Source organism: Haliaeetus albicilla, chromosome 11, assembly GCF_947461875.1.
Source record: "Haliaeetus albicilla chromosome 11, bHalAlb1.1, whole genome shotgun sequence".
In the NCBI taxonomy this organism is placed as follows: Eukaryota; Metazoa; Chordata; class Aves; order Accipitriformes; family Accipitridae; genus Haliaeetus; species Haliaeetus albicilla.
In genome coordinates, this window is record NC_091493.1 from 27,277,695 (window position 1) to 27,301,729 (window position 24,035).

General features: G+C 52.1%; 3 protein-coding genes and 1 long non-coding RNA gene across 5 annotated transcripts in view; 1 reads left to right on the forward strand and 3 right to left on the reverse strand.

The window, feature by feature from the left end:
• NT5C2 (5'-nucleotidase, cytosolic II) overlaps positions 1 to 576 on the reverse strand; it is a 63,846-nt gene extending 63,270 nt beyond the window's left edge. Inside the window, exon 1 of the mRNA XM_069796889.1 lies at positions 467 to 576. The gene's annotated coding sequence lies outside the window, so the exon portion shown is untranslated. The remainder of the gene's footprint in view (positions 1 to 466) is intronic.
• Positions 577 to 3,624: 3,048 nt separating this feature from the next.
• Positions 3,625 to 6,261, reverse strand: LOC138687776 (uncharacterized). Its single transcript, XR_011326887.1, has 2 exons — positions 5,879 to 6,261; positions 3,625 to 4,996 (listed from the first exon to the last, which is right to left on the reverse strand). It is a non-coding gene; the product is annotated as an uncharacterized lncRNA (long non-coding RNA).
• Positions 6,262 to 6,269: 8 nt separating this feature from the next.
• On the forward strand, positions 6,270 to 13,099 carry INA (internexin neuronal intermediate filament protein alpha). The gene is made up of 3 exons (XM_069796896.1): positions 6,270 to 7,267; positions 10,931 to 11,055; positions 11,653 to 13,099. Exons 1-3 carry the CDS (start codon positions 6,314 to 6,316, stop codon positions 11,924 to 11,926), a joined length of 1,353 nt encoding a protein of 450 aa, XP_069652997.1. The 5' UTR covers positions 6,270 to 6,313; the 3' UTR covers positions 11,927 to 13,099.
• Positions 13,100 to 21,368: 8,269 nt separating this feature from the next.
• PCGF6 (polycomb group ring finger 6) overlaps positions 21,369 to 24,035 on the reverse strand; it is a 28,876-nt gene continuing 26,209 nt past the window's right edge. For both annotated transcript variants that reach the window (XR_011326885.1, XM_069796897.1), the window contains one exon: positions 21,369 to 23,029. Coding sequence is in view for 1 of the 2 variants with exons in the window: in XM_069796897.1 (XP_069652998.1) it covers positions 22,973 to 23,029 (57 nt within the window). In the remaining variant the exon portion in view is untranslated. The remainder of the gene's footprint in view (positions 23,030 to 24,035) is intronic.

The following is a 24,035-nucleotide window of genomic DNA, read 5'->3' on the forward strand; positions in this document are numbered from 1 at the left end:
GAGGGGGCCCGTACGGCATGGGCTGAGGGAGCCCGGCGGCCGCCCTGCTTGGGACGGGATGGGGAGGCAACAGGGGCTGCCGGGGCACGGCGGCCGGGCAGGGGAAGGGGGCCGGCCGGGCAGGGGAAGGGGGCCAGCCGGGCCCCGGGGAAGCGGCGGAGCCGGCGGGCGCTGCCTCCGAGGGATCCCCTCACCGGCAGAAGGGGAAATGCCGCCGGCGGGCACCCGCGCTCCGCTCCGCTCCCTGCCCCTCCCCTCCCCTCCTCTCCTCTCCTCAGCCCCGGCCGCCACGGCGGACAGACGCCCCCCACCCCCCTCCGCGGGGTGCGCGCCTGACGGGAGCGGGGAGGGGGCGCTCCCCGCTGCCCCCCCCCCCACACCCCCACCACCACCCCCCAACGGTCCCCGGCGCGCGCACGCGCACCCGCACGCGCGCACTGCCCCCGCGCGCCCGGGCCGCTCTCACCTCCTGCCGCGCTCGGAAGAACTACCCCGCACAACTGCCGCAGCGCCCAGGCGGCTGCATTGCGCAGGCGCACCCCGCGCCCCGCCCCTCCCGGCGGCAGGGACCGGGGAGAGTGTGCGAGCCCGGCGCTCAGCCGTAGAGGAGCGGCGGCAGGGAGCGGCGGCAATGTGCCAACCCGAGGAACAGCCGCACGGCCTCCCCCCAACAGCCGCCCCTCCACCCCCCCAGCGCCTGGCATCGCTCCGGCCAAAATCTCTGGGGCTGCACCCCCGGCCCTGCACCCCCCTGGCCCTGCACCCCCCCCCGGCCTGCCTGAGCCCCCACAGTTCTCTCAGTCGGCCTCAGTGTCGCGTGCCACGAAGGCTGAAGGAGCCACAGCTTCTGTTAAAATAACGCGATTAATTATTGATTTGGGGGGGTAGTGTGTCTGCAGCGCAGGCTGGGGCGAGGGGGGCCGGGGTGCGCCCCATCCGCTGTGGGAAGGGTGGCAAGGAGGTCCTGGGGAGCGGCTGCGGGTGGCTCGGGGGCTTGGGGGACACTGGCCACAGCGGCCGGAGGAGGGGGGTCCTGCCTGCCCGCCCCAAGCAAGGGTCCACTGCCACCAGTGAGCACGGGCCCGCGTCCGTCACACCTGTGGGCATGGTGGTCTGGGCTGGAAAGGCTCAGGGAATGGTTGTGCAGAGCAAAAACTACCCCCTGGCCCGTTCCCAGTTGTACCACCCTGGGCCGGCACCGCCACAAAATGTGCCAGACAAAAAAAAACTTCCCGGCAAAACAAGCCTCTCTTTTTCTGCCTGTTTTTCCTGACCCTGGTGGCCTGGAAAAGGCCACAGCCCCAGAGGGGTCCTGGGCACCTCGGGGTGGTCCCCAACAGCGACAAGGGTGACAGCAGCCACCCACCTGCCCCAGCTCATGCTGGGCCCATGGGGCTCTGCCAGACCGCTGGCACCCAGGTCCGGTCTCCCTTCCCGTGCCTCGGGTGGCAGCCGGAGGCCCGGAATGCCTCCCCTCCTCCAGCAGCGGCTTTTCCAGCCCCGCCACCACAGTGCATCCTTTATCTCCCCAAGGATGCTCCCCCTCGGCTTTCCCTATTGCCCTCTCTGTGCGATAAGGCACTGCCACCACCCTCCATGGCACAGGGACACGCTGCCGGGCAGGGTTTTGCTGACTCGGGCACGCTTGGCCCATCGTGGCTCTCTGGGCTCTGCCAGACTTGCTCCACCGCCTCGCCAAGGGGAAGCACCCAACGGCACCAGCCTTTAACACGTGCTGTTAGTTCTGGCTAAAGCAAAGCCGGTTTTCGGTACTGAGCCCATGGCAGGGCGGTGGTACCTGCCTGGGACGCTCAGCCTGCACCTCCCAATGCTCTGGGACGTCTCATGGCACCTGCACCAGGCATCCAATGAGGGGTTTCACTTGGAGCTGCGTCCATCTGTATTTGGGAGCTCATTTCCACACATCCTCATGGCAGGGCCCATCCTGGAGCGCGTGTCTGTCTGCCTGTGTGTCTGCGTGTCTTTCCAACATACATCCCCAGGAGATGCACTGAGGCCAACAAGGTTGAGTAAAAGTGTGAAGGGAAATTAAACAGATGAAAATCCTTCAGCCTAGGAAAGAGACTGAGGTCTGCAAAATCCTGCATGGGGAGTTGGGGGGGAAGGAACTGTGTCCCAGCTCTTCCACTGTGTCCCACAAGCCAGGGGCATGGAATGAAATTAGCTGGCAGTGACTTTGAAGTGCAAACAAAGGTGACGTTTTTTCATACAGCACATTATCAAACTGTGGATTACAGAGCATGGTGGCATCCAGGACATGAACTTGCACTGATTAGATAAGGGCCAGCAAACACAGGGATGTGGCTGCTGCCTGGGGAGCCCCAGAGCCGCAAACAGCCACAACCAGAGAAGTTATACCAGGGAAGCATAAATCTGCCTCTGTCAGAAGCAAACTCCTGAGTTAGAATGACTCGGTATGGCCATTTGCCTATTTTTATTAGTGTTTTTGTGTGTGTGCAATTCAGCAAATACATCCTTCTTTCTTACATATGTGTTTATCACTTACATATGTTTTCTCCCTGATTTTGTTACCCTTACCTACAGAGCTCTCCTTCCCGCAGGGGGTCAGACCCGCCTGTGTTATGGGATATCTGGCAGCAGCCTCCTGGGATACACTTGGATCTGCCTTTTTCCCACCGTCAGGAAGCATTTCCCTCTCATGCGGCTGCTGTGGTGAAGCTGGGTGGTGAAACACCTACCCAGAGCATTAGTTTAATGGACTGTGCTGGAAACCAGCGGGAAGGCGTGCATCCCATCGCTCTGTGTGCACAGCGCAGAGGACAGGTTTTTCCTTTGAATCACAAGCCCAGGCAGATTGCAGCTCAGGAGATAAATTGTTTAATGAGCCCTGTCAGCAGGCAGCAGCTGTGCGGGGAGGATTGTGGTGTTTTAAGGAGTCCTCATGCTGTTTCACATGCAAGACTTGTTTTTTTTAAGCAACCGGGAAGTATGGAGTAGCCTTGGGCAATTTAATCCCTAATACAACACACCGGGTTTCAGTAGTGTACAATTCTTAGTCATGGGACTCTTTCTCTTTGGTTTTCTCTCTGTTTTCTAGCCTTAGAAAGTTTGCCCTGATGCCAAGTGTGTGTGTCCCAACAGAGAACCATGTGTTAGTCAGGTGTCAAGGTTTCCTGAGGCCAAACACAGCCCAGGCACTGCCCTGGTTTCACTTTGTGCCCACTTCCAGCTTGCCATCTCATTTCAGGTCTGACACACTGGTGTTCAGCTTGTCTCCATCCTCCATCCTTAGAATTGAATAGAATGGAACGGAATGGAATTTGGGGGATTTGGTCTGGGTCTTTCAAGGATTTCCTTCCGGTCTGCTGGGACATGGTTCCTTCTCCAGGATGTGGCCACACTGCAGCTCTCCCTCGCACTGGGAGGCCTGTACAGCTCCCAGGTTTGTTGGCCAAGTCAGCCCCCGAGAGCTGGGTCAGGGCTCAAGGGACTCACAAGGGAATTGCATTTGGGTGCCAACCACCTGGGATGGGTGTCCTGCTGCAGCTGCGTGGAACAAAGGAGCACCCCCAGAACTGGCAGCTCATGCTGAGGTGGAATCCCAGGGTCTCGGCCACCTTTTACTCCTCTGTAAGAAGCAGCTTGTTCTGCAGGACAGCAGCGCTTACTATCGTTTATTTATCATCTATTGACTCCAACTCCTTGTGCTCATTCAGCTACAAGGTTCCAGCAGTTACGATCCTTCCCTCTGTGTAGAAGGAGTCCAGAACACCTCAACCCATTGGGAGGCAAAGGGTCTTTACCATGAATGTCAGCAGTGCCTGCAGAGACCCTTGCATTTCTTCTGCTGGAGGAGACTGTGACACTCCTAATTCCACTGTTAGGCTACACAGGTATGGCAGTGCTAAAACAGCACAAGTGAGGAGGCCAGGATAAGCTGCGCTCCACTTTTCCAAGACAAAAGAGAACCACAGAAGCCTCTATCATCAGTAATAAGCATCAGAGCAAAGTCATCAAAACAATGCCATACACATAACTAAGCAGAGCTGGAAATTTCTCAGTTATCTGATCAGTTACTCCCAGTAGCAGAAACCTGACTTAGGATATTGTAATGCAAAGCAAAAAATGTCAAGGAAGTGGTAAAATGCACTTGTGTGTGAGGACTATGCGAAAGACCCGAAAAAAAAAAGCAGACCGAGGAGAGGATTTCTGCATTAGCAGTGTGAGCCAGGCAGCCCGGGCCAGACGTCGTGCTGAGGGCCAGGACGGCCGGCAGCCCCCAGCCGGTGGTGAGGCTGTCTGCCCGGCCTGCTCTGCCACCAAAACCTAGGCTACTCGGACGATCCAAGTGTTGTAGCCTCACTGTCACTGACCTAAAATGGGCTTCAGAAAAACAGTCCTGCCAGGAAAACTACCTGTGAGCAGATTTGAGTCCTAGAAAATCAAGGCACAAGCCAGGTCTCTCACCCAAGTGTCTGCATAGCTCCTGTCTCTCCTTTTCTCCACTTGTCTTTCCTTTGTCTCCACTGACCGACACTCCCCATTCCTCCTATGCCCTATGGGACAGATATATGGGGCTAAGGCGGGGTGTCTACATGTGTGTGTTGATCCTTTCGCCAATCCCTGGCTGCAGACCTAGAACCAGCCTGCTGCTGCAGCAGGGCAGTGCTCCACCTTGGGCTGGGCTCACCTTGCTCCCAAGTGAAAGGGATACTTTCCCTGTGGGGTTTCTGCCCCAGGCAATGCCCTTCTAAGCATGGCTCCGGGACAGGGGCTCCTGTGCACTCTAGCCAGGGTTGCTTCCTTGCTTGCAGGGCCTCCTCCGTAGCCACTGTTATGATTAACTTCTGATTCCAAGGAGATGTGAATCCCAGCACCATCTCTCCCCATTTGGCTGGTCCCTTTGAAACAGCAACAGCTCTTTTGGAAGTCACTGCTCTCTCCAGTGCCAGCCCTGGCTTGCTTGTTCTTCCCACTCATCTGCTGAACCTCCCTCATGCTGTCCCCTGGTCACCTGTGAGGAGAAACAGGGACAAGTGGAGTAGAGGAACTGGGCATCAGTGCAGATCTCAGTGGCACAGAGATGTACAGCAGGAGACAGGATCAGGTTGCACATTTCACTGCATTCCTCACACCTGGATCACAGTTATTTTAAGCTGTTTTTCCATCTCACAGGTACATTTTGTGCTGCTGCTCCCAGAGATCAGACACTTCCCACTGGTCTCTTGGCAAGTCCTGCCCTGGGCTGCCGTGTTCCCGGGCAGGGTGCTTGGCCTGGAGGTGGGGTGTGTGCATCCCCCTTCCCATCAGCTCTGCACCCCTGGGTACTCCCAGCAAACCCCTGCCAGTGGGAAGACCCAGCCCGCTTGCGCGGACAGGAGAGAAACTGAAGCGGCTCTTTCAGTTCCTGGCAAACAACCCAAAGGCAAAATCCTCCCCCGACTGTCCCCTGCAGCATGGCTGGACTGGCGATGAATGTCTGTCCTGGGCACCCCCTCCTCCAGGCACGTCCCCCCCCTCTGCACCCTCCCTGCACTCCAACCGCCTGCTGCCCCATCCTGTGGAGACCCCACGCTGCCGTAGGCACCCCAGTTCCCACTGGAGAAGAGGTGCTGGGAGCAGTCCCCGGGGACACCTTCACCCCAGGCACGGGCGCACAGAACAGGTTCCCCTGAGCACAGCACGGTGGGGACACCCCAGACAGGGTGATACGTGTGCGTGCGTGCGTGTGTGTGCCTGCGCGTCTGCCTGCCTTTTTGGCCCATTTCTGCCTGCCTCCTTCTGTGTTTCTGCCTCTCCTTGCCTGTGCATCTGCGCGTGCATCTGCGTGTCTCTCTGCGCGTCTGCTTGTCCCTTTGTCTGTCTGGCTCTCGGCGTGTGCATGCGTGCGCCTTACTGTGAACGCGCTTGTCGCTTTTCGCGTGCCCGTGCGTCCGTCTGTCTCCTTGGTGCGTGCGTGTGACCTTGTCCATCTGCCCGCGTACGTCTGTGTCCTCCTTCTGCGTCCGTGTGCCTGTGTCCGTCCATCCCTACACACATACGTCCATCTGTCCCGCACCGTGACCCGCCCGCCGCCACGGCCCTTCAGCACCGCGGCGCACGGACAGCTCCCGCCGCCTCTTACCGCGGCGGCCCCGGGGACGCTCCGCGCACCGCCCCGCGCTCCGCGCACCGCCCCGCGCACCGCACCGCACCGCACCGCGCCGCGCCGCCCTGCGCCCCCTCCCCGCCGGAGCGCCCCGCCCCGCGCCCCGCTCCGCACCGCGCCGCGCCCCGCCCCGCCGTACATAAGCGGCGCCGCCGCCGCCGCCGCCGGTCCTGCTCGGCCGCCATGAGCTACAGCGCGGAGCCGGCGGCGCTGGCCGCCTCCTACCGCCACCTCTTCGCGGAGGCCCCGCGGCGGCCCGAGGGGGCGGCGGGCCGGCGGGCGCGCCCGGGCGCGGAGCCGCGCCCGGGGCGGGAGCGCAGCGCCGAGCCGCGGCGGGCGCGGGCCAGCGAGAAGGAGCAGCTGCAGGGCCTGAACGAGCGCTTCGCCGGCTACATCGAGCGGGTGCGGGCGCTGGAGGAGCGGAACCGGGCGCTGGCGGCCGAGCTGGCGGCGCTGCGGCAGCGCTCGGCCGAGCCGCGCCGGCTGGGCCAGCTGCTGGGCGGGGAGCTGCGCGCCCTGCGCGCCCGCCTGGAGGAGGCGCACGGGGAGCGGGCGCAGGCGGCGCTGGAGCGGGCGCGCCTGGCCGAGGAGACGCAGCGGCTGCGGGCGCGCTGCGAGGAGGAGGCGCGGGGCCGCGCCGAGGCGGAGCAGGCCCTGCGCTCCCGGCAGCAGGCGGCCGAGGGGGCCGCCCGCGCCCGCGCCGACCTGGAGCGGCGGGCGGCGGCGCTGCGGGAGGAGCTGGCGGCGCTGCGCAGCGCCCACGCCGAGCAGCTGGCCCAGCTGGGCGCCGCGCTCCGCGCCGCCGCGCCCGCCGCCCCGGCCCCGGCCGCCGGCCCGGCGGGGCGGCCCGACCTGGCGGCGGCGCTGCGGGAGCTGCGCGCCCAGTACGAGGCGCTGGCGGCCCGCAACCTGCAGGCGGCCGAGGACTGGTACCGCGCCCGCTGCGCCCGCCTCCACGAGCGGGCGGCCCGCAGTCAGGAGGCCGTGCGGGCCAGCCGCCGGGAGGCCGGCGAGTGCCGCCGCCAGCTGCAGGCCCGCCTCGTCGAGATGGAGAGCCTGCGCGGCGCCCACCAGTCCCTGGAGAGGCAGCTGCAGGAGCTGGAGGAGCGGCACAGCGCCGAGGCCGCCGGCCTGCAGGTGAGCCGGGCGGCGCCGGGAACCGTCCCCGGGAACCGTCCCCGGGAACCGTGCCCGGGAACCGTCCCCTCCCCGCGCTGGCCGTGCCCCTGCGGCACCCAGCATCCTCCTCCCGTGCGGTCTCGTCCCAGCGCTCGGCACCTCCATCCCTCCCGCTCGCCCAGCACCGCCTGGCACCGGGCCCCTTCATCCCACGCAATCCCCCCGGCGCCCTGCGGCACCCAGGGCCTCCCCGCCACGCAGCACCGGCGCCTCCGACCCAGCGCTCCCCCTCCCCTGGTCCTGGGCAGCCACGAGCATCTCTTCTGCATGCAAAATCCCGCAGCGCAGCTCCATCCTCTGCAGCAGCCCCTCCCGCAGTTCTGGGCAGCGCTGGACACCTCGGCCCAATGCGGTGTCGTGTCCCCCCCCCCGCACCGTGCAGCACCCGGCGCCCACTCTATCCCGTGCTGTGCGGCGCTGCGTGCAACACCCCCCCGCACCCGCTCCAGCCGCCAGCACTATACAGCACCAACCCCCTCTTGCCTTGTGCAGCACCCACCCACGCAGGGGCAGTGCCCCCACAGCACTGCGCAGCACCAGGCATCCCTTGTAGCCTTCCTCCCGCCCTGGCTTAGGGCCTCTCTGCCCTGCACAACAGATCCTGCTTCACCAGGGCATCGCCTGCTGCCTTCACCCTTTATCCATAGGCAGGACCCCAGAGGGCAGGTTTCGGGGGGACAGGCAGGGCCACGACACTCCCTCCAACACCCCCTTTCCGCAGGGGACGTCCCTGCACGTGGTAGTGCTGTGTGGGGCATCGCCCCATCCCTGCCCTGTCCCTTAAGGGTCAGCTCCAAAATTGACCACACGTTCCCCGTCGTTGTGGGTAATTCCTCGAAGCCGTCTGCCCAGGCTTGGCCCCTCGCCCTGTGGCCTGGCTCTTGGCACCTGCACTGCAGAAATCGGAGCTCTGCAAACGTTAAGGCTGAATCTGCAGCCAGATCCCAGCATCTCTCATGTCTGTGGAAAGACTCACGTGGGGCAGACACTGAGCGCTCCGTATCTCTTATGCCATTACTGCAGTATTACCACATTTTCTTGCTACAGGGATATGTTCATGATTTATAATCAAATAAATCCCGAGATTGTTCTATTACAAGGCTATTAAATGATCTGTGGTTTCTAAGTCAGGCTCTTTCCTTCTAAATAGTGAAACAACTGCCTTACGTCATACCTGAAGGATGTTGTTATTTCACACCCAAGTAATGCCTTGTCATTTTCAAGGCCGAATTTTGCAAGGCTCTCTACAATTCGTGACTGCAGCTCCAAGCTGCTTGCAATCTTCCTGAATAGTTGAGGTGGTCTTCAACAAATATTGTGGAAATAGGCAATATACAATATTTCCTGTAGTGGGTGAAAGGATTACACACAGTAATCTTCTTAAATAGTCTTCATGCCATGTAAAAAGAGGGATTCCAGGAACAGCCTATCAAATGGGAAAAAAAAAAAAAAGCAACTGGATTAAACAGCACCATAATTGAAATTGCTTTAGTGACAGCACAGCAGCATTTTCCTACATGACCCTCAGGATCTGCTTTAACTGTGGTAATACTTAGGAGTCTTTTCAGCAATATGCATGTGTAGCAGGTAAATAATTTCCCTGTCTGCAACCAGTGGAAAAGGATGGAAGTCTGTCTTAAAAGAGAATATTCCTATTGTTTGAGCTTTTAAAATGTTCCTATAGACTGCTAAAGCAGGGGCATATCTTTGTATTTGTAGGCTATCCAGTCAAATCCAAACCAATACGCGAGAGCTTTCTGTTAGGGAACAGGTTCGCAGTGATGTGGGGAGGGGGTTTCATTCAACCAGCTGGTGGAGCTGGGGTGTGGAAGAGAGGTACAGACAGGGTAATAACAAGGATAACCCATTTTTAAGGAGCATTTTGTTCATGCAGACTGCAGGCAGAGGGAAGGGGGCTGAAGGCACGGAGAGTCAGAGCAGCAAGAGTGAGGCTGTCCCGGGGTAGGGTCTCCCCAAATCTCTCCCTCCTGTTATGGCTCGGTGCAGCAGCAGTCTGGCTGCATCAGAGCGGAGATTTTAATCTGTACTGCAGTGGCATCCATGCACGTCCTGGGGCTTTTCAGTTGGTGCCCCAATGGTCTCCTTGAACCCTCTCCCATTGCCCAGTCCCACCTCAGAGGCACAGCTCCATGCAGCTCTCTTGCTGTGGGAGGTGGTCAGGGCAGCACAGGACAAGGCAGAGACCCCGAGGATAGCCCATAAATGTCCCACAGCGTGGGATGTGTTCAGCTAACTTGGTTGTGAGATGCCCTGTGCTGCATTCAGGATGGGCTGGCGCTGCTTCTCCCAGGGGCTCAGAGTGGGCTCGCTGCCTCAGGCTCAGCACAGCTCCCTGCTCCTTGGGCAGCTCCACGTCTCATGGCTGTCTCTGCACTGTGCACAAGGAAGGTTATACAGGACACGAAGGAGGGGACAAGATGGGAATGAGGACAGGGACAAGATGGGGATGAGGACAGAGACAGGATAGGGATGATGTGGCAGGACAAAGCTCGTTCGCTGGAACAGGGGAGCTGGAAGCGATTGCAAAGGCCCAGCTGTGGGAGAGGGGTGCAGGAGAGCAGATGTTGGCAGTAGCCATTGGTGGGCTTTGCAGGCAGGGCTGCACTGTCACTTAAATGCAAACTGCTTACTCATTCTTGCTCCAAATCACGCTCCTCCAGTGGCATAGTGGGGCAGCTGGCAGCGGGAAACCATCTGATTGGGAAGATCCCTATAGAAGTGGACTGCTGCTTAGATACCTGGATGCATGTGTGAGAAAACCAGGCTACTTGTTTTCTGACAAAAAAAAAAAAAAAAAAAAGAAAAAAAGATTAGTCCCCTTTGTTAGCAAGAAATCTGGCCTTGGACTCTTCCACATCGCAGGTAGAACTGGATGTAGCAGCCATGGCAGGGCAAAGCTGATGGGAAGGATGCTAGAAGGACATCGTTGTCCATCTGAGCACCCTGGCTCTTACAGGGCAGGCCCCTGACTCCGTAACCGCCCCAGATCCCTGTGTCACCCTGGGGCCCTGAGGCGTTTTCTGGGGAAGGTGTCAGACTTCCCCTCCTGGCGCCAGCTCTTCCCTCCTACCCTGGCAACACCACCTCTCCTTCCACCACCCGGACCCGTGTCCCAGTGCAGACTGCAGCCCTTCTCCAAGCACCTGCTCCAGCCGTGGGCTGCTGCAGTGCTGGGTGCTCTTGCTTGTCCCGCTAAGCCACTGCCCCTGCTTTGATGATGTTTAAGCCCAAAACTTCCTGTCCCTCCCCAGCAGCTCTTCCCTTCCCTCCCTAGCATCCTGCCTCGTCCCCCAGGGGACTGGGGGCTCCACCACTGTGCGCCCCCCCCATCTCACAGACCCTGCTGCAGATGGGAAACTATATAAATCTATCAAGGTTTAAAACCCACCACCATGCACACTCACAAGCCATGGCTGGTGCACTACCTCCTGCTTCATCCCTGTTAACATGAGATTTCTTGGTCCCAAGCTCCTGGTGGGATGTGCCATCATGGACCAACTGCCCGTTGCCGCTTCCCTGTCTCTGTGATGGGCAGAGCAGAAAAGCGGTGGGAGAGGTCCCTGCTCTGAAACGTGGCCCTGAGCACCCTTGCCTTTGCAGGACACCATTGGGCAGCTGGAGGACGACCTGCGAAACACCAAAAACGAGATGGCTCGGCACTTGAGGGAGTACCAAGACCTGCTTAATGTCAAGATGGCCCTTGATATCGAGATAGCTGCCTACAGGTAAGGCTGCTCTGACCCTGCTCTGCCTGGCCACTTCCCACGCCTAATCTCCTGACCCCACCAGGCTGGGATATTTTAAGGGCCTGGAAAATATCGGTGCACACTCAAGGAGCAACATCATCATGTTGCTCATCTCCCCTGCCTGGACCTGCCGTGCTTCTGCCTGGGGAGCAGCCATGGCTCCCTGTCATGCCTCAGTCTAGCAGCCACGAATGCCCCCAGCCATCCCAGAAGCAGTGTTTTCTAATGGGGACTGTTGGGGTTGGAAACTTGTCTCTCTTGCAAAGTCAAAGTAGATGCAAAAAGCAGAGTCCCTCTGGTTCAGGGTTTTATTTTCCTGGCGTTTCTGGAGGGAGCTGGTCTCATGTACCCCATATTGCAAGTGGTCCAAAAATGATTGACCAAAGTATATGATTTTGAATCAGTCGCATCGTGCAGTGGGACCTAAGCCAGTGTTCACCACAGGCTGGGGTGATGGACTGGAGTACTCAGACTTTCTCGCAGGTCACAGCGCACCTTCAAGCTTTGCAGATGTTTCACATGAGATGTCCTCAGACTAACTTCAGACTAACTTCTTCCCTTGTGATGTGCTTGCAGGAAGCTGCTGGAGGGAGAGGAGAACCTCTTCAGCATGGGAAGTGTCGGTGTTTCAGCGCTCAATCCCCTCCCCAACCCTACTTACTCCTTCCAGCCAAGAGGCTTTAGTTCCTCTACTCTGTCCTTCAAGGAGGAGGAGCAAGGAGAGGTTATTAAAGTGACCTCTAAAATATCATGCAGTAGGGCTGAGATGATTGAGGGGACCATAACCTCTGCCAAGAAAAGAGGGAGATTAAACCTGCATGAAGGAATTGTTGCGAATGCAAAAATGTAACTGTCAGGAACCCCTCCTTTTTGCATTTGGGAGGGAACAGTCTCCACTCGGCCTTTAAATTGCCCCTCCAGGCACAAAGCCACGCTGGGCTCGCAGGAAGCCCCCCTTAGAAACACGTAACTCCCCGGGAACACTGACCTGGGGCCGGCTTCCTCGCGGGTCCCGCCACGCAGAGGCCGAGCTTGGCACATTGCTCCCTTTTAAATGGGGAAGAGGCACGGGCAGGTAGCTAGATGCATGTTGGTCATTGTTGTGGTGGCACAGTGGACTCGTAGCACCCACCATCCCTCCCTCCCTCCTTCCGTGGTGGGTGAGGGGGAGGCGGCTGGGCCAGCTGCGCAGCTGGCTCTCCAGGGAGGGGGGGGGCAAGGAAAACAATGTGTTTACTATAACTAGTTTCAAGGCTACACACCTTTATCTACTATCCAAATCCACATATAGCTAAACTCTTCCCTGCTCCTCAAGCCGTAGCCATCCACTTTTAATCCCAGAAGCATAGAAATAGCCATACTGGACTGTAACCACACCTGACATCTGGTCTATGAGCCACTTACGTTTTAAACTATAAGGAACATTTTTTTTTTTTTGTCCTGACAACTCTGTCTGGTTTTTGGCAGTGTTAGTCCAGCCAGGCATGTGGGGTTTGCTAGCAGCAGGTGCAGGGCAAGGAACCAGTGCATCGGAGGTGAAGGCACCACCACACCGCCAGGCACAGTGCCGTCTCTGGTGTCGCTGGCTCCAAAATGTCAGGGTCTGCAGGGCCCCTTGTTTGGCTGCACAGTCGTCACATGAAAACCCTGCGCTCACATTAGCATCGTGCCCCAGCCAGCACTGGGAAGCTGCAGGACTCCCGAACACCAGCCTGCAAAGCATCCTCGTCTCCGCTCTAACTGTTCCAACATGTGCCAAATTTGATATAGGATTTACAACCATAGGTTTCCTTCAATGCCTTAAAATTGCCAGCGATCGCTTTTGCAAGAGCCGGAGACTCTGCGTGTGTGTGTGTTGCGTGTCAGTGCACTGGCAAGGTTATCATCACAAGACCTTACTGCCCTCATGGTAGTGCCAGAGTAGTTCCTGGAACCAGCAAATCGTTTGCTTGCACTCTTTCCTCTTCTATTGTAAGGCACAAGTTAATAATTAAAAAGAAAGAAGTAGTTATGTGGATCAAAACCAAGCTGTTTTGTCATCTTTGCTGCTGCTTCACCTTGGGAGCACACCTCAGTGTCTGGCCCATACCCGGTTCGGTCCCCAGCAGTCCCTCCGGTCCCCTGCAAAGAGCTTGGTGTTGGGATGTGGCCACCCAACTTTGCTCCTGGGGCTGCAAGGCAAGGCTGGTCCCACCGATGGCAGTGGGGCATGCCTGGGTCTCACCCCCAGGTGCCTGTCACGGTGGCCCTATTTTGCAGAAGAGTTCGTAGCCGGCTGGCTGAGGGAACAAGGTCTCCCCTGGCCGAATGCACCCTCATTTGCCCTGAAAATGGACTCTAAGGCTTTGATTTGCATCACACCCCTGACACTTTGGTCCCAAGATACCTGCCATTTCTCCTCCACCCTGCCTGCACGCTCAGGGGTTAAAAATAGCCTCTTTGTTTGCCTTCACAAGTGAAGATAAAGTGATTTACACAATAGCAGATGGAAGAAGTGAGGGTGCACCCACCTCCCAAGTAGACACAGCAGTCAAAGCTGCCCACAGAGCTGGCGTGACTAGCGCTGGCTTATATTCGGAAGATGCCCATGCTCTGCATCAGATGTGCCTGTAGAGGGGCATGTGGGAGGGCAGCGGGGCACAGAAAGAGCACGGGCAGTCTTCCCGCTGCGTGGCCCTGCCAGCAGCACACTGTCCTATCGCTTTCCCATTCCTGCCTTGTCATGCCACGTCATGGTGATCTGCACCAGAGCCCTAGAGACACGGTGCGACAGTCACAGGCTTCTCCGCTAGCACTGCAGGCCAAGAGCAGCGTGGCCGCTTCCCTTGACCCTGCCACATCGATAACCTCGGGGATGATGCCCTGACAAGGCCACTCACCGTGGGGTGACGCAGCCCCAGGGAGGGCAGCCTTGCGGGCAGGCGAAGCGAGGTACACCTTTTGGAGGCAGGGGAGGAGGTTCAGGGCATGGCTGGGGCAGCACATCCCACCAACAGTCCCAGCAAAACAGTGCAGAGCAACCTGGGGTGCCCAGGCAGAGCGTGGGGGGGGCAGTACCTGCAGAGTTAAGTCCAGGACCAACCAACCTCCAAATATCTCCTGGCTAAGCTGTCGGTTAGGAAATGCAAACACACAGCATTTCTCCCAAATCATAGGGGGAATAAAAGGCAGATGTGACTGTGCAGCTAATGAAATATATTCTGAACCTCAAATACCCTCCAGCACTGCTTTCTTTCTGTCCCTTGAGTATAAGCAGCCTGACCTGTCTTTCACTCTCAGCAGAAGCCTCCATCAGGATTCCTGCTTGCTCAGCTGGCTGGATGCTAGCAACAAAGCTGAGAATTTTACTTTGGTGATATCAGTGTGAAGGGGCTGCAGTTGTGGACGAGGGCAAAGGAGCCAGGGGGAGGACAAGGCACTGTTTTGGAAAACAGCTGCTTTGCAAGGGCTAGCTCCAGAGATTTCCTGCATTTCTGGAGCTCTGCAGCATTTTGGTGCTTTCTCATGGCGTTAGGCTTCAGAGGTGGTAGAGGGGCAGCAGGCAGGGAAAGGACTTGGGAGTTTAGGATACACTAGAAAGGACCAGACCGGATTTTAGATTACCTTTTGGCTTTGACAGCCCCTCTGCTGGGCTCCATCCCCGTGATCTTACAGGATCTGAGGTGCCAAGCTTTAATTACCCTGATGGCAGCAAGTGATCGACCAACCCCACAAACGCTCTCCCAGGACTGAGAGTGAGCAAGAGCCCTTGCAGGAGCAGGACACACCACTTTCCTGAAGGACAGAGCCCAGCCACAGGTGCTGTGCAGCAAGGGAAGAGCTCCCAAGGGGGGCCAGAGCTGCACCCAGCTCTGCAGCAGCCTCCCAGCTACCCGTGTCCAGCCTCTGGCCACAACGCCTGTGCTGTGGGACAGCTCGCTCCAGGCATTTCCTGGGGCTCAGCCCATTTTGGCTGCAGGATCAGAGAAGGCACTGCTTAATGCCCAACTGAGGCACGCTGAGCCCCATCTGCCCAACTCCTGCAGGCCCCAGGTGGCTGCTGCCATCGGGTGAGAAGGCTGAGCTCCTCATTGAACATGTGGTGACAGGTGGCTCCTTCTATCCCTAAGGGAGGCGCATGCCCACACTCTCCTCATCTTTAGGAGAACAATGACAGCAGAGAGGGACAGGCCCAGCTCAGCACGTTACCAACAACTGACCTCTGGCTATCTCCATCCAGGCCTCCTTTTCTATCACTATCTTCTTCTGGGCGACTCCTTTCACCTGCCTGCTTATACACACCAGAAGGCTTCCACAGTGGAGCACTAAGCTGGAACAGGACAGTAAATCCCCTTTTGTGGTCCCATCTTTCTTACTGGGTTAAACACCAAGGCTGCCAGAGGAAAGGAGTGAGTCACACTGCAGATGCTTAAAGATTTATACCTCTGCAGAACCTCAGCCTCTCAGATAAAAGGCAGCTGTGGACAGAGACTGCACCATCGGCTTGGGAAGAAGCAGAAAGTGGCCATTTCTCCATGATGCTGCATTGCCTTCATCCTTATGCTGTGGAGAATGCCAGCCTCCACGCAGGGGTGCAAACTCCCACCACAGGGCTGACCTTTTTGTTTTTTTTTTTTTCCCCTGCATGAAGATGCTGGCCCATGCACCACGCAGCTGTGCTTCAGGGCTGCCCAGCTCTGCTCGTTTTGTTGTCATGTAGGTGAGATGGGACAGTCTGTGCAGCCTGGCATGTCAGTTGAGGTGGGCCTAGGTCACACTCCTGCTGCTCCAGTGATGGAGGAGCCTTGTTCCCATCGTGATCCTGGAACCATAGGTCCTTCAGCTCCACTGGAGGTTCCTGCAACAACTGTCTGTGCAGAGATGTACAACTGCTTAAAAACCAGAAAGAGTCGCTGCACACAGAGCAGCTTTGCTAATGATGCTTGTCCAGATGCTGGAATTCATTAAAGAGTAAGCCAAAGAAAAAGCAGCCAAAAAAACCCCAACCCCAAACATTTTCCTTTGGCAGGAATGCAAACATCTCCTTTTCCAGACTGGGGAAGAACCCTGTCATTCAGCAAGAAGGAATCAATAGGCAATTCAGAGCAAAGTCTCTTCCAGCACCTTTGGCTGGATCCATCCAGCTCTTTCCTTGCCAGCTCTTAGCAGGGACCTCCTCAAGAAGAGCTTCTTCCCCCAGTGAGTGACCTACGCAGAGCCCTAATGCCAGCAGCCAAACAGATGCATCTGAATGATCTAATGTTCACACTGAATGATTTAATGTCTGACACTTTAAAGCAAAGTTTATATCAAAATAGCAAAAGCAATGCCAGCTCATTCATGCAAGTCTTGGCAGGCATAAGGGAGTAAGGATCACTCAGCAAATGCAGCGTAACATGCAAACAGGACACTGCTTGGGGTGGGGTAAAAGAGTGCTTATCAATCCTGTTCTGTCCCAGCAGATTCCAGCTGAACCAGAAGGGCTGCAGAGTTGGGGTCTGCAATTATGGGGACAGGGGGATGTGCTCCTACAGCTAGTGCAGGGGTCTTCATCCAAAACCTGACTAAACCAGAGAGGAACCTGCAACTCTGCGACAAACGGTCATATCCTTGTTAAAGCAGGATGTACCACAAAGACACTCTGCTGCCCAGAACTGACCGCTCTGTTGGACCTTGGCTGTGTCCACTGCAACACAAAGAAGGAGCAGTGTTCATGCTAAACACAGACATACCTGCTTAGATTGAAGGGAAATACACAGAAAATTTCAGAGTGCAATTCCAGAGCCCCAGGCACACATCCACTTGCTGCTTGTAGATGGGAGCAAAGCTCTTGGGGGGGGACATGAGCATCAGTTCTGAAACAACAGAGGCACCAGAGTCTGTTCCTATTGCAGCAGGGCCAGCTCAGCTCCTTTGCCTTTGAGTAGAGAGGCAGCTGCTGGCTGCCTGTGTTCCAGAGAGCACAGGAGACGCAAGCTCCTGGCTCCCCTATGCCCAGAGCAGCCTTGTAAACGCTCCGATACACACGTAGTCATTCTCTGAGATGGCGTACATGCACAGACCCGAGTGTGGTCTGTAAGAACAAGCTGTTTGGAAATGTCATTCGGAAAAGCTGAGGTCAGACTGAAAAACAGTTTGCACTGAGGCTCAGAACATCATTAAGTTTAAGCAAATTTTCAATGGGAATACAAAAAAAACCCCAAGCCCCAGACACAAGGCACCTCATTAGCAAATTCCTCGTCTAGCAGAGAGCTGTATGAATAAGAATGCCTGGCAATGCTTGAAGCAAGCCAAAATATTCAGGCTAGATTCTTAAGAAAGCAAGGATTACAGGATCATACTGTGACTGAATGTTCCCTTTACACCCAGTCATTTTTCATGCTCATCAGCTCAACTTCAGCCACATTTGAGAGAACTGAAGATCTCAAAGGTACCGAACTCCAAGTTTCACTCTAGTGGGTGCATAGGTGAAATGCAGCCATTGACTGAAAGGTTGAGTTTCCCTTATTAGACACCAGAAAACCCATTCAGAGGGCAGAGGTTATGAATGCCTCAACACCAAGGCAAGCTTCATTGTCAGCTCATTTGCAACCAAAAGGCAAAGCTGTAAAAGGAAAACAAAAGCCACCCCAGAATGAAACAAGCTTTTTTAATTTTTTTTTTTTTTTTTTTAAAACTGTTCACCAACTACATGTTTCTTAAAACCAGCCAAATCCTTTTGGCTGAACTTCTCCATAGATAACTAAATCAATCCACTTGCAGCTTGAACAACCTGCAACATGAATTCAGCCCAGATGTTTATCATGTGTTTAAAGAAGTAGAAGTCTTCAAAAGAAACACACTTGGTTGCTTTGGTAACAGTTACTGTTACCAGTCCTGTTACACCTGCATTCATGAAGGGGATCTCAATAGTATTCTGTTAATTGCCTGCCCTCACATACCCAGCAGTGGCCTAGAGTTTCCACACAGAGCACTTTATAGAAATTATTGCTCTAGATGGACAGAGCTGAGAAGGAAGAACTCAGCTCAAGGTCATACAGCAAGTCAGGGACAGAGCTGAAAAAGAGAACGCAAGTGCCCCTGCATTCAGCTTACCTGCTCACGAAGAGGAAGACCACCACACTCCTGTTCTGTGTGTTGTGGCACACAAATCATCTGTTTTATTGCCACCAATAGGTGAAATGTTTTCCTGTGTCCCATGAGGAAGAAAAAGGAGATTGGAAGTTCTTGTGAAGAGTGTTGGGCTTCTCATCTGATGAGCTCACCTTTCAGTCCCAGGTATATGCAAGAAAGGACACACTGGTCCATCATTTAACATAACCACTGTCACCACAAACTACAGAAAAGCATGCTGCAAGCAGTGTGCTCTGAGCACATCGCGGTACCTTGGAACAACTGGTTGCCTCCCAGCTCCCCATGAGAAGGGCTCCAAACCAGCTCTCCCAGGAACACACTATTTTTCTCAATCTTTGCCAAGTCCTCACCACTGACTTTTCTACTGTTAATGTTTCCCTTGGAAGAAAACAAGACATTTTAAGATTTCATTTCCAAATAGACTATTTTACCACACAATTAGAAAATACAAGCTCTCTTTTCCACTTCGGGAAATATTTCTTTTGCAGATCATTGCTGCTTTGACACAAATATATTGTTGTTATACTAAATCAAAACCCAGTAAAGATGGTGACACAGCTCCAGCAAGAATTTTGCAGCTGCAGGGCAGCCAATCAATATTGCATTTCACTTCAGATGGGATTACCATTTATCTCTCAAAACCAATAAAATTTGACCTGTTCAGTGATTAAACCTGTATCTATGGCAACTTTCTGAAACCTCAGCAAATGTAAATATCCGTTGGCTCATTCAGGAAGAGTCTCTTAAAAGATGACATGAGTAAAATTCAACTTATGATCACCTTGCTGCTATTCTTCATGCTGAACTAGTTAGGGTTACAGAAAAAAAAAGGTAGAAAAAAAAACAAATAAAAAGCAAAAGTGATGAGAATGCACCATTTGCAACATTCTCTCTATCTCTCAGCAAGTATCCATCACAGCAGAACAAGTACATTTTAAAGTACCTAAATGTTCAGGCTGGCACCTGGTACACTCTACTGAGCATGCAGCATATTAGAATATTCATGTGGACAACTTGACCATCTCCCTTTAAAAGAAAGGGATGTAATACATTAAAAAGTCCTATGTCTGTTAATATGCTCATTCTCAACTGCTGGAGTGAATCCCCCCTCTCCCCCATTTGTATGCAGAACAAATTTCTTAATAATGATACTCCATGCTGAAGAAAAGTGAACATGGAGTAACATAAATCATTGCACATAAATGCCTGATGAGTCCCTGAAAAGAAATTAAATGCAGACTAGTATTAGACAAGCTTGAATGATTTTTCAGTAAAACCCATTGGTTGTTTCACATCTATGGAAATAAGTGTGAAGGGTTCTCCTGGCTCATTCTGGTGGCAATGCAGATCAAGGCTGGGTGCAATATAGGTGTTCAGAACATAAATGATAGTTATACATTGCCATCGCAGTACCCCTCCATTTAGAGGGCTCAGCTGCACATTTCACTAGTCTCTTGAACCTTATCTTCTTATTACACTAAATCTGTATTAAACACAAAGAAAACAGACAGAACGTAACCGACATGACTCAATGCTCATGACTTGATTGTAGCTTGATTCTGCACTTAAAAGAACTCCTGACACTAGGGCTCACTGTCTCCTCTTGCTGGGAATTAACAGACCTGTAAAGCAACTCAGAATTATGCTGCAGTACAAGTAGTATTTAATTAGGATCTGTGTTAGCCATGACACTGCTAAGTAGGTAACCAGAAAATAAAACCAGAATTATTTAATCAAGTGAAGAAACAATAGTGTCTGTAAAATAATGAACGAGTCCAAGCACACCTTCCCTCACTTCCAGAGCATGAAGCTGGCTCATCTCCCATGAGGGCAGAGATGCCATCCCATAGACGGCCTGTTGTTACAGAAGCTCTTCTATCATCAGGACCAAAAGTGACTGGAGGAAAGCCAAGGTTAAAAGGAGACCAACAGAAATAAAACAGCAGCAGGAGAGCTGAAAGAAAATTGGCACATTTTAAAGCAAGCAACTGATTATGCAGGAAACCACACAGCCCACAGATCAGCCTTGGCAATAGCCAAAGGTCACCTCCGCTGCACACTGCTGTGCCCCAGGGGGTACTGCAGGTGCTGGAGAGCAGATAAAACATCAGTGCCTTCAGGGTATGCTTTAAGGTGAAAGAAAGCAGGATGTTCAGCCAGGGAAATGAAGCTAAGAATATGCTTTCTGAAGGCAGGTGAGGAAGAAATAAGGAGAGAAGCAGACAAATGGAAGTAAGAGATCACTAAGCGTTCATACCAAAATATCACAGGCAACGGATCTTCAATCCTCCTCATTAAGCCACTGAAAGAATGAAGTAGGAAGTCTTGGCCTTCTGCATTTTAGCTTAGCTGGTATGTGATTTACCTTACAGAAAATCTCTGTTTAAAGATATCCAGACCACCCCTTTTGTTATTTAAAAAAAAAAAAAAAAAAAAAAAAGAAACAAAACCCAGAAACCAACAGTGACATTACAGCCAGTGGCACTATAGTCATCTTGAGGCTATGCAAGTCAGCATTATTTGAATTAACTATCAGCTTCTATATAGCTGTTAAACTTTGCAAATAAGCCCTTCTGTAGACATGGAGTTCAAGCCTGGATTAGGGGAGAATTTGCAATGTAAAACGTGATTATACTGCTAACTTTTTTTAAGCATAGAGCTCTACATCAAAAACAAAACCATGAGTGATAATGAAACAGGAGGTAGCAGTATAAAGTATATGAGCCAGATGCTTTGCATAAAGCCAGGACAATCAGAGCAGCAGAGAAAGATCCAGTTCACAAGGGATGTGATAGCAGCAGCCATAAACATGAATGAAAATAATTTAGAGGTAGCTTTGACAAACAGATGTATGTATTGACAGAAGAAGCAGTCTTGTAACTACATAGAATTATTTCTCTTGTATCTGTGTTGAAAAATCATCCTGACATCTTTACTGAGCTATTTCTCACCAAAATCCTCATTAAAAGGAAAGTCCCAGAAATTCCATTTTACTCCAACTAACGATACCACAGTTAGCTCCAATGGAAATTCTGGTATCAAACTACCCTTCACCATTCAACCTCCTAATTGAAATTTGTCATTCTAATAACCCCAGAGCACATCCAGCAGTTTCAGTATCAACTGCTATAATTTTGAGGCTGACTTAAGGAGCATGGCATGGAAATATGAGAGCTCAATTTTAAATTGGCTAAAATAAAGTTTATTTTACTGTTACAATATATAATCTCTTATCAACACAACTCACAAAGTGTTTACAAAATAATCTCATTTTCTGCTGCATTTTAAACACTACTTTTATCAAACTTTAAAGGTAAAATAGGAATTTGTAGCTAGAAATGTTTTTGTTACATTTTTTAAAAGCATCACAAGAATTACTTCAAACAAGACATTTTTTCTTCCCCCTATGGTGTCATCTTCACAGAAAAAACTAAACATATATTGTAAAGACCTGAGGAAGGATTCATGAAAGCTTTCTTTAGACAAAGGATGCCAGTCCTCTTAGGCTGACAGTGAGCAAGTGCATTTGAGCTAACTTAGGTGCTCTGAAACGCCTTACAAAGGAATCTCCTCCCTTTCCCTGCACTGACTATAGGGAAGGGAGGGAGCCTGGTGCATAACCGTAGCTTTCATGAATCCCTAACGTGATGAACTAGTATGCAGCAAGACCATGACACACAAAGCTCTGGTCCTTAGTGCTGCGCAAGAAACCATGGAAATCTTAAACAGAACAAAATTTGAAGTATTACAGTTGTCACAAAACCTATTATTTTAACATGTTAAAATTAAAGTTACCTAATGTCCTCTGTGAATCTGGTAGTAACAGGCAAGTATTACATTACTCAACCTTGGTGTCCACTACAATGCAGTAATACACATTAGAAAGAGTGGAAAAAGCTAAGTGGAAAAAGCTACCATTTTCACAGCTGCTAGAAAGATATGTGCTAAAGTGAAAGGATTTACGCTCCTGCCAGTCAAATCAGTTGACAGATTTTACAGGACAGCAGAATCAGGCTGACTGATTATTTTACATACAGCAAGCACGTAGAAAGAGGTGCTACTTTTTTTTTTTTCATGCATAGTTTAACCAGCTTACGGCCAGCTCATCTCCATTAAGACTAGAGATGCACAATCCACCATTTGGTATAAGCCAAACTACCAGCAAATATATTTCCAGTGCAAACAAAATTGTCTTTCTTCAAGAAAAACAACTAAATTTAATGCTACTTCTCAAAAATCAATGCTTACGATGCATCATTTTCTACCTATTTTGGTCTGCGTTTCTGAAGTTCCCTTCTCCCTAAATCACATCCAAAGACAGATGATCACAGAACACTTTTTTTTTTTAGGCAGATGACTGTCTCCTCCCCAGAATACTGCCCACTGAAGATCATCCCTGAGAGCACTGTTCTAGCTAGACACTTAGAAAGCAAGCAATATCTCATAGCTTAGAAGAAGAAAAGGCTGTTCACCCCATGAGATCTTGTGGTTTTAGAAAATAAAAAAATGCAGCTACTGTTGAGCATTTAAATTCCCTGAGTGAAGTCTGAAGACAGTAATTTGTAACACAAAGCATAGCAACATCTATAGCTGTACTTACAGAAGCTGTAATTTTTTACAGTGGTAAAAGTCAGACATTAAATTACAAGCATACAGCAGTTAGTGGTGGTTCCTTTTACTTGCTTCCTGTCACAGGAAATATGATGGCCTTCTTTGGTGAAAAACAGCAGTGAAGAAGCTTGATGACTTCGGATTCTTTTGCCTTCTGATATTCTAGCAATTTTTAAGTTACAGTTAGTGGAGATACTACCAGGCCATAGTGCAGTACAAGCAAACCATCCTAGAGAGAAGAGAAAGAAACTGTACCATCATACTGCTTCACCTTCTCCATGAGGCATTTCCGTCACCATCTGGTATGACGGTCACTGCATGGCAGAACCTCAGCTTCAATCTCACTCACCATTTTATACCATGACCCTTCCATGTGGCGCATGCAAGTTTTGAAATATCAAGGCAAATAATTACATTCCCTTCTCCTCTTTGGCGACGGAGAAGGGTGTTAAAAAAAGTTAAATCTGGTACTTTGCTTTTAATTTAAAGTTATAATGGAATTATATCATCTTCATACAATAGGCTCATTTACAACTCATGCTGCTTTCCCCGTGATACTGTGGGGCAGAAAGAAAACAAGTAATCAATTAAGTAGTTCTAGAAGGTGCTGCCAAAAGCTGTACTAGAAGAGCCCAGACTACTACTACACATTTATTAAGTAATGAATACAAGGGATTAAAAAAAATATTAAAAACCCCTAGTTTATTAAGTCATGTTTCTCCTCTTCTGAGACTGCTCCACATAATAAAAAAAAACCTTTCACCTGTGAAACAGGACACTTCCTGAATCATTAGTCTTACTTATGTTACTGAACTCACACACAGCTGGTGAAAGGCCTAGCACTTAGTGTGCTTCCACCACTGATCCACTGGGAACCTGACTTGTTACATTATACCTATTTATATGGACAGGCTTTAATAAAAGTTTTCTTTTGAAGAGAGAACTACATTAATCACAACTGACATGCTAGAACTTCTACCATATTTTGCTTCTGGTGTTTTTGTCTATTAACATACAGGACTAAGACAACATATGTTCCAGAGAAGTTACGCACTTCTGTGTGAGGGGGTATACCAGCAAAAAAAAAAAAAATCTTTAATTAAAAAGTTAATTTAAAAAAATATTAACAAGACTGTCGCCACTTTACAGATGCTGTACTATAATACAGCAACAGTACAAAGTCCTATATTAGTCTAAACACAGTGTTTTGAAAGAACTTTTTTTTTTAAACAATA

What these genes read in the sequence shown, in the direction of transcription:
- INA (XM_069796896.1), top strand. Translation starts at nt 6,314, where the DNA reads ATGAGCTACAGCGCGGAGCCGGCGGCGCTGGCCGCCTCCTACCGCCAC. An exon ending in CCGAGGCCGCCGGCCTGCAG is followed by an intron (nt 7,268 to 10,930) that starts GTGAGCCGGGCG and finishes TTGCCTTTGCAG; the next exon opens with GACACCATTGGGCAGCTGGA. An exon ending in ATCGAGATAGCTGCCTACAG is followed by an intron (nt 11,056 to 11,652) that starts GTAAGGCTGCTC and finishes ATGTGCTTGCAG; the next exon opens with GAAGCTGCTGGAGGGAGAGG.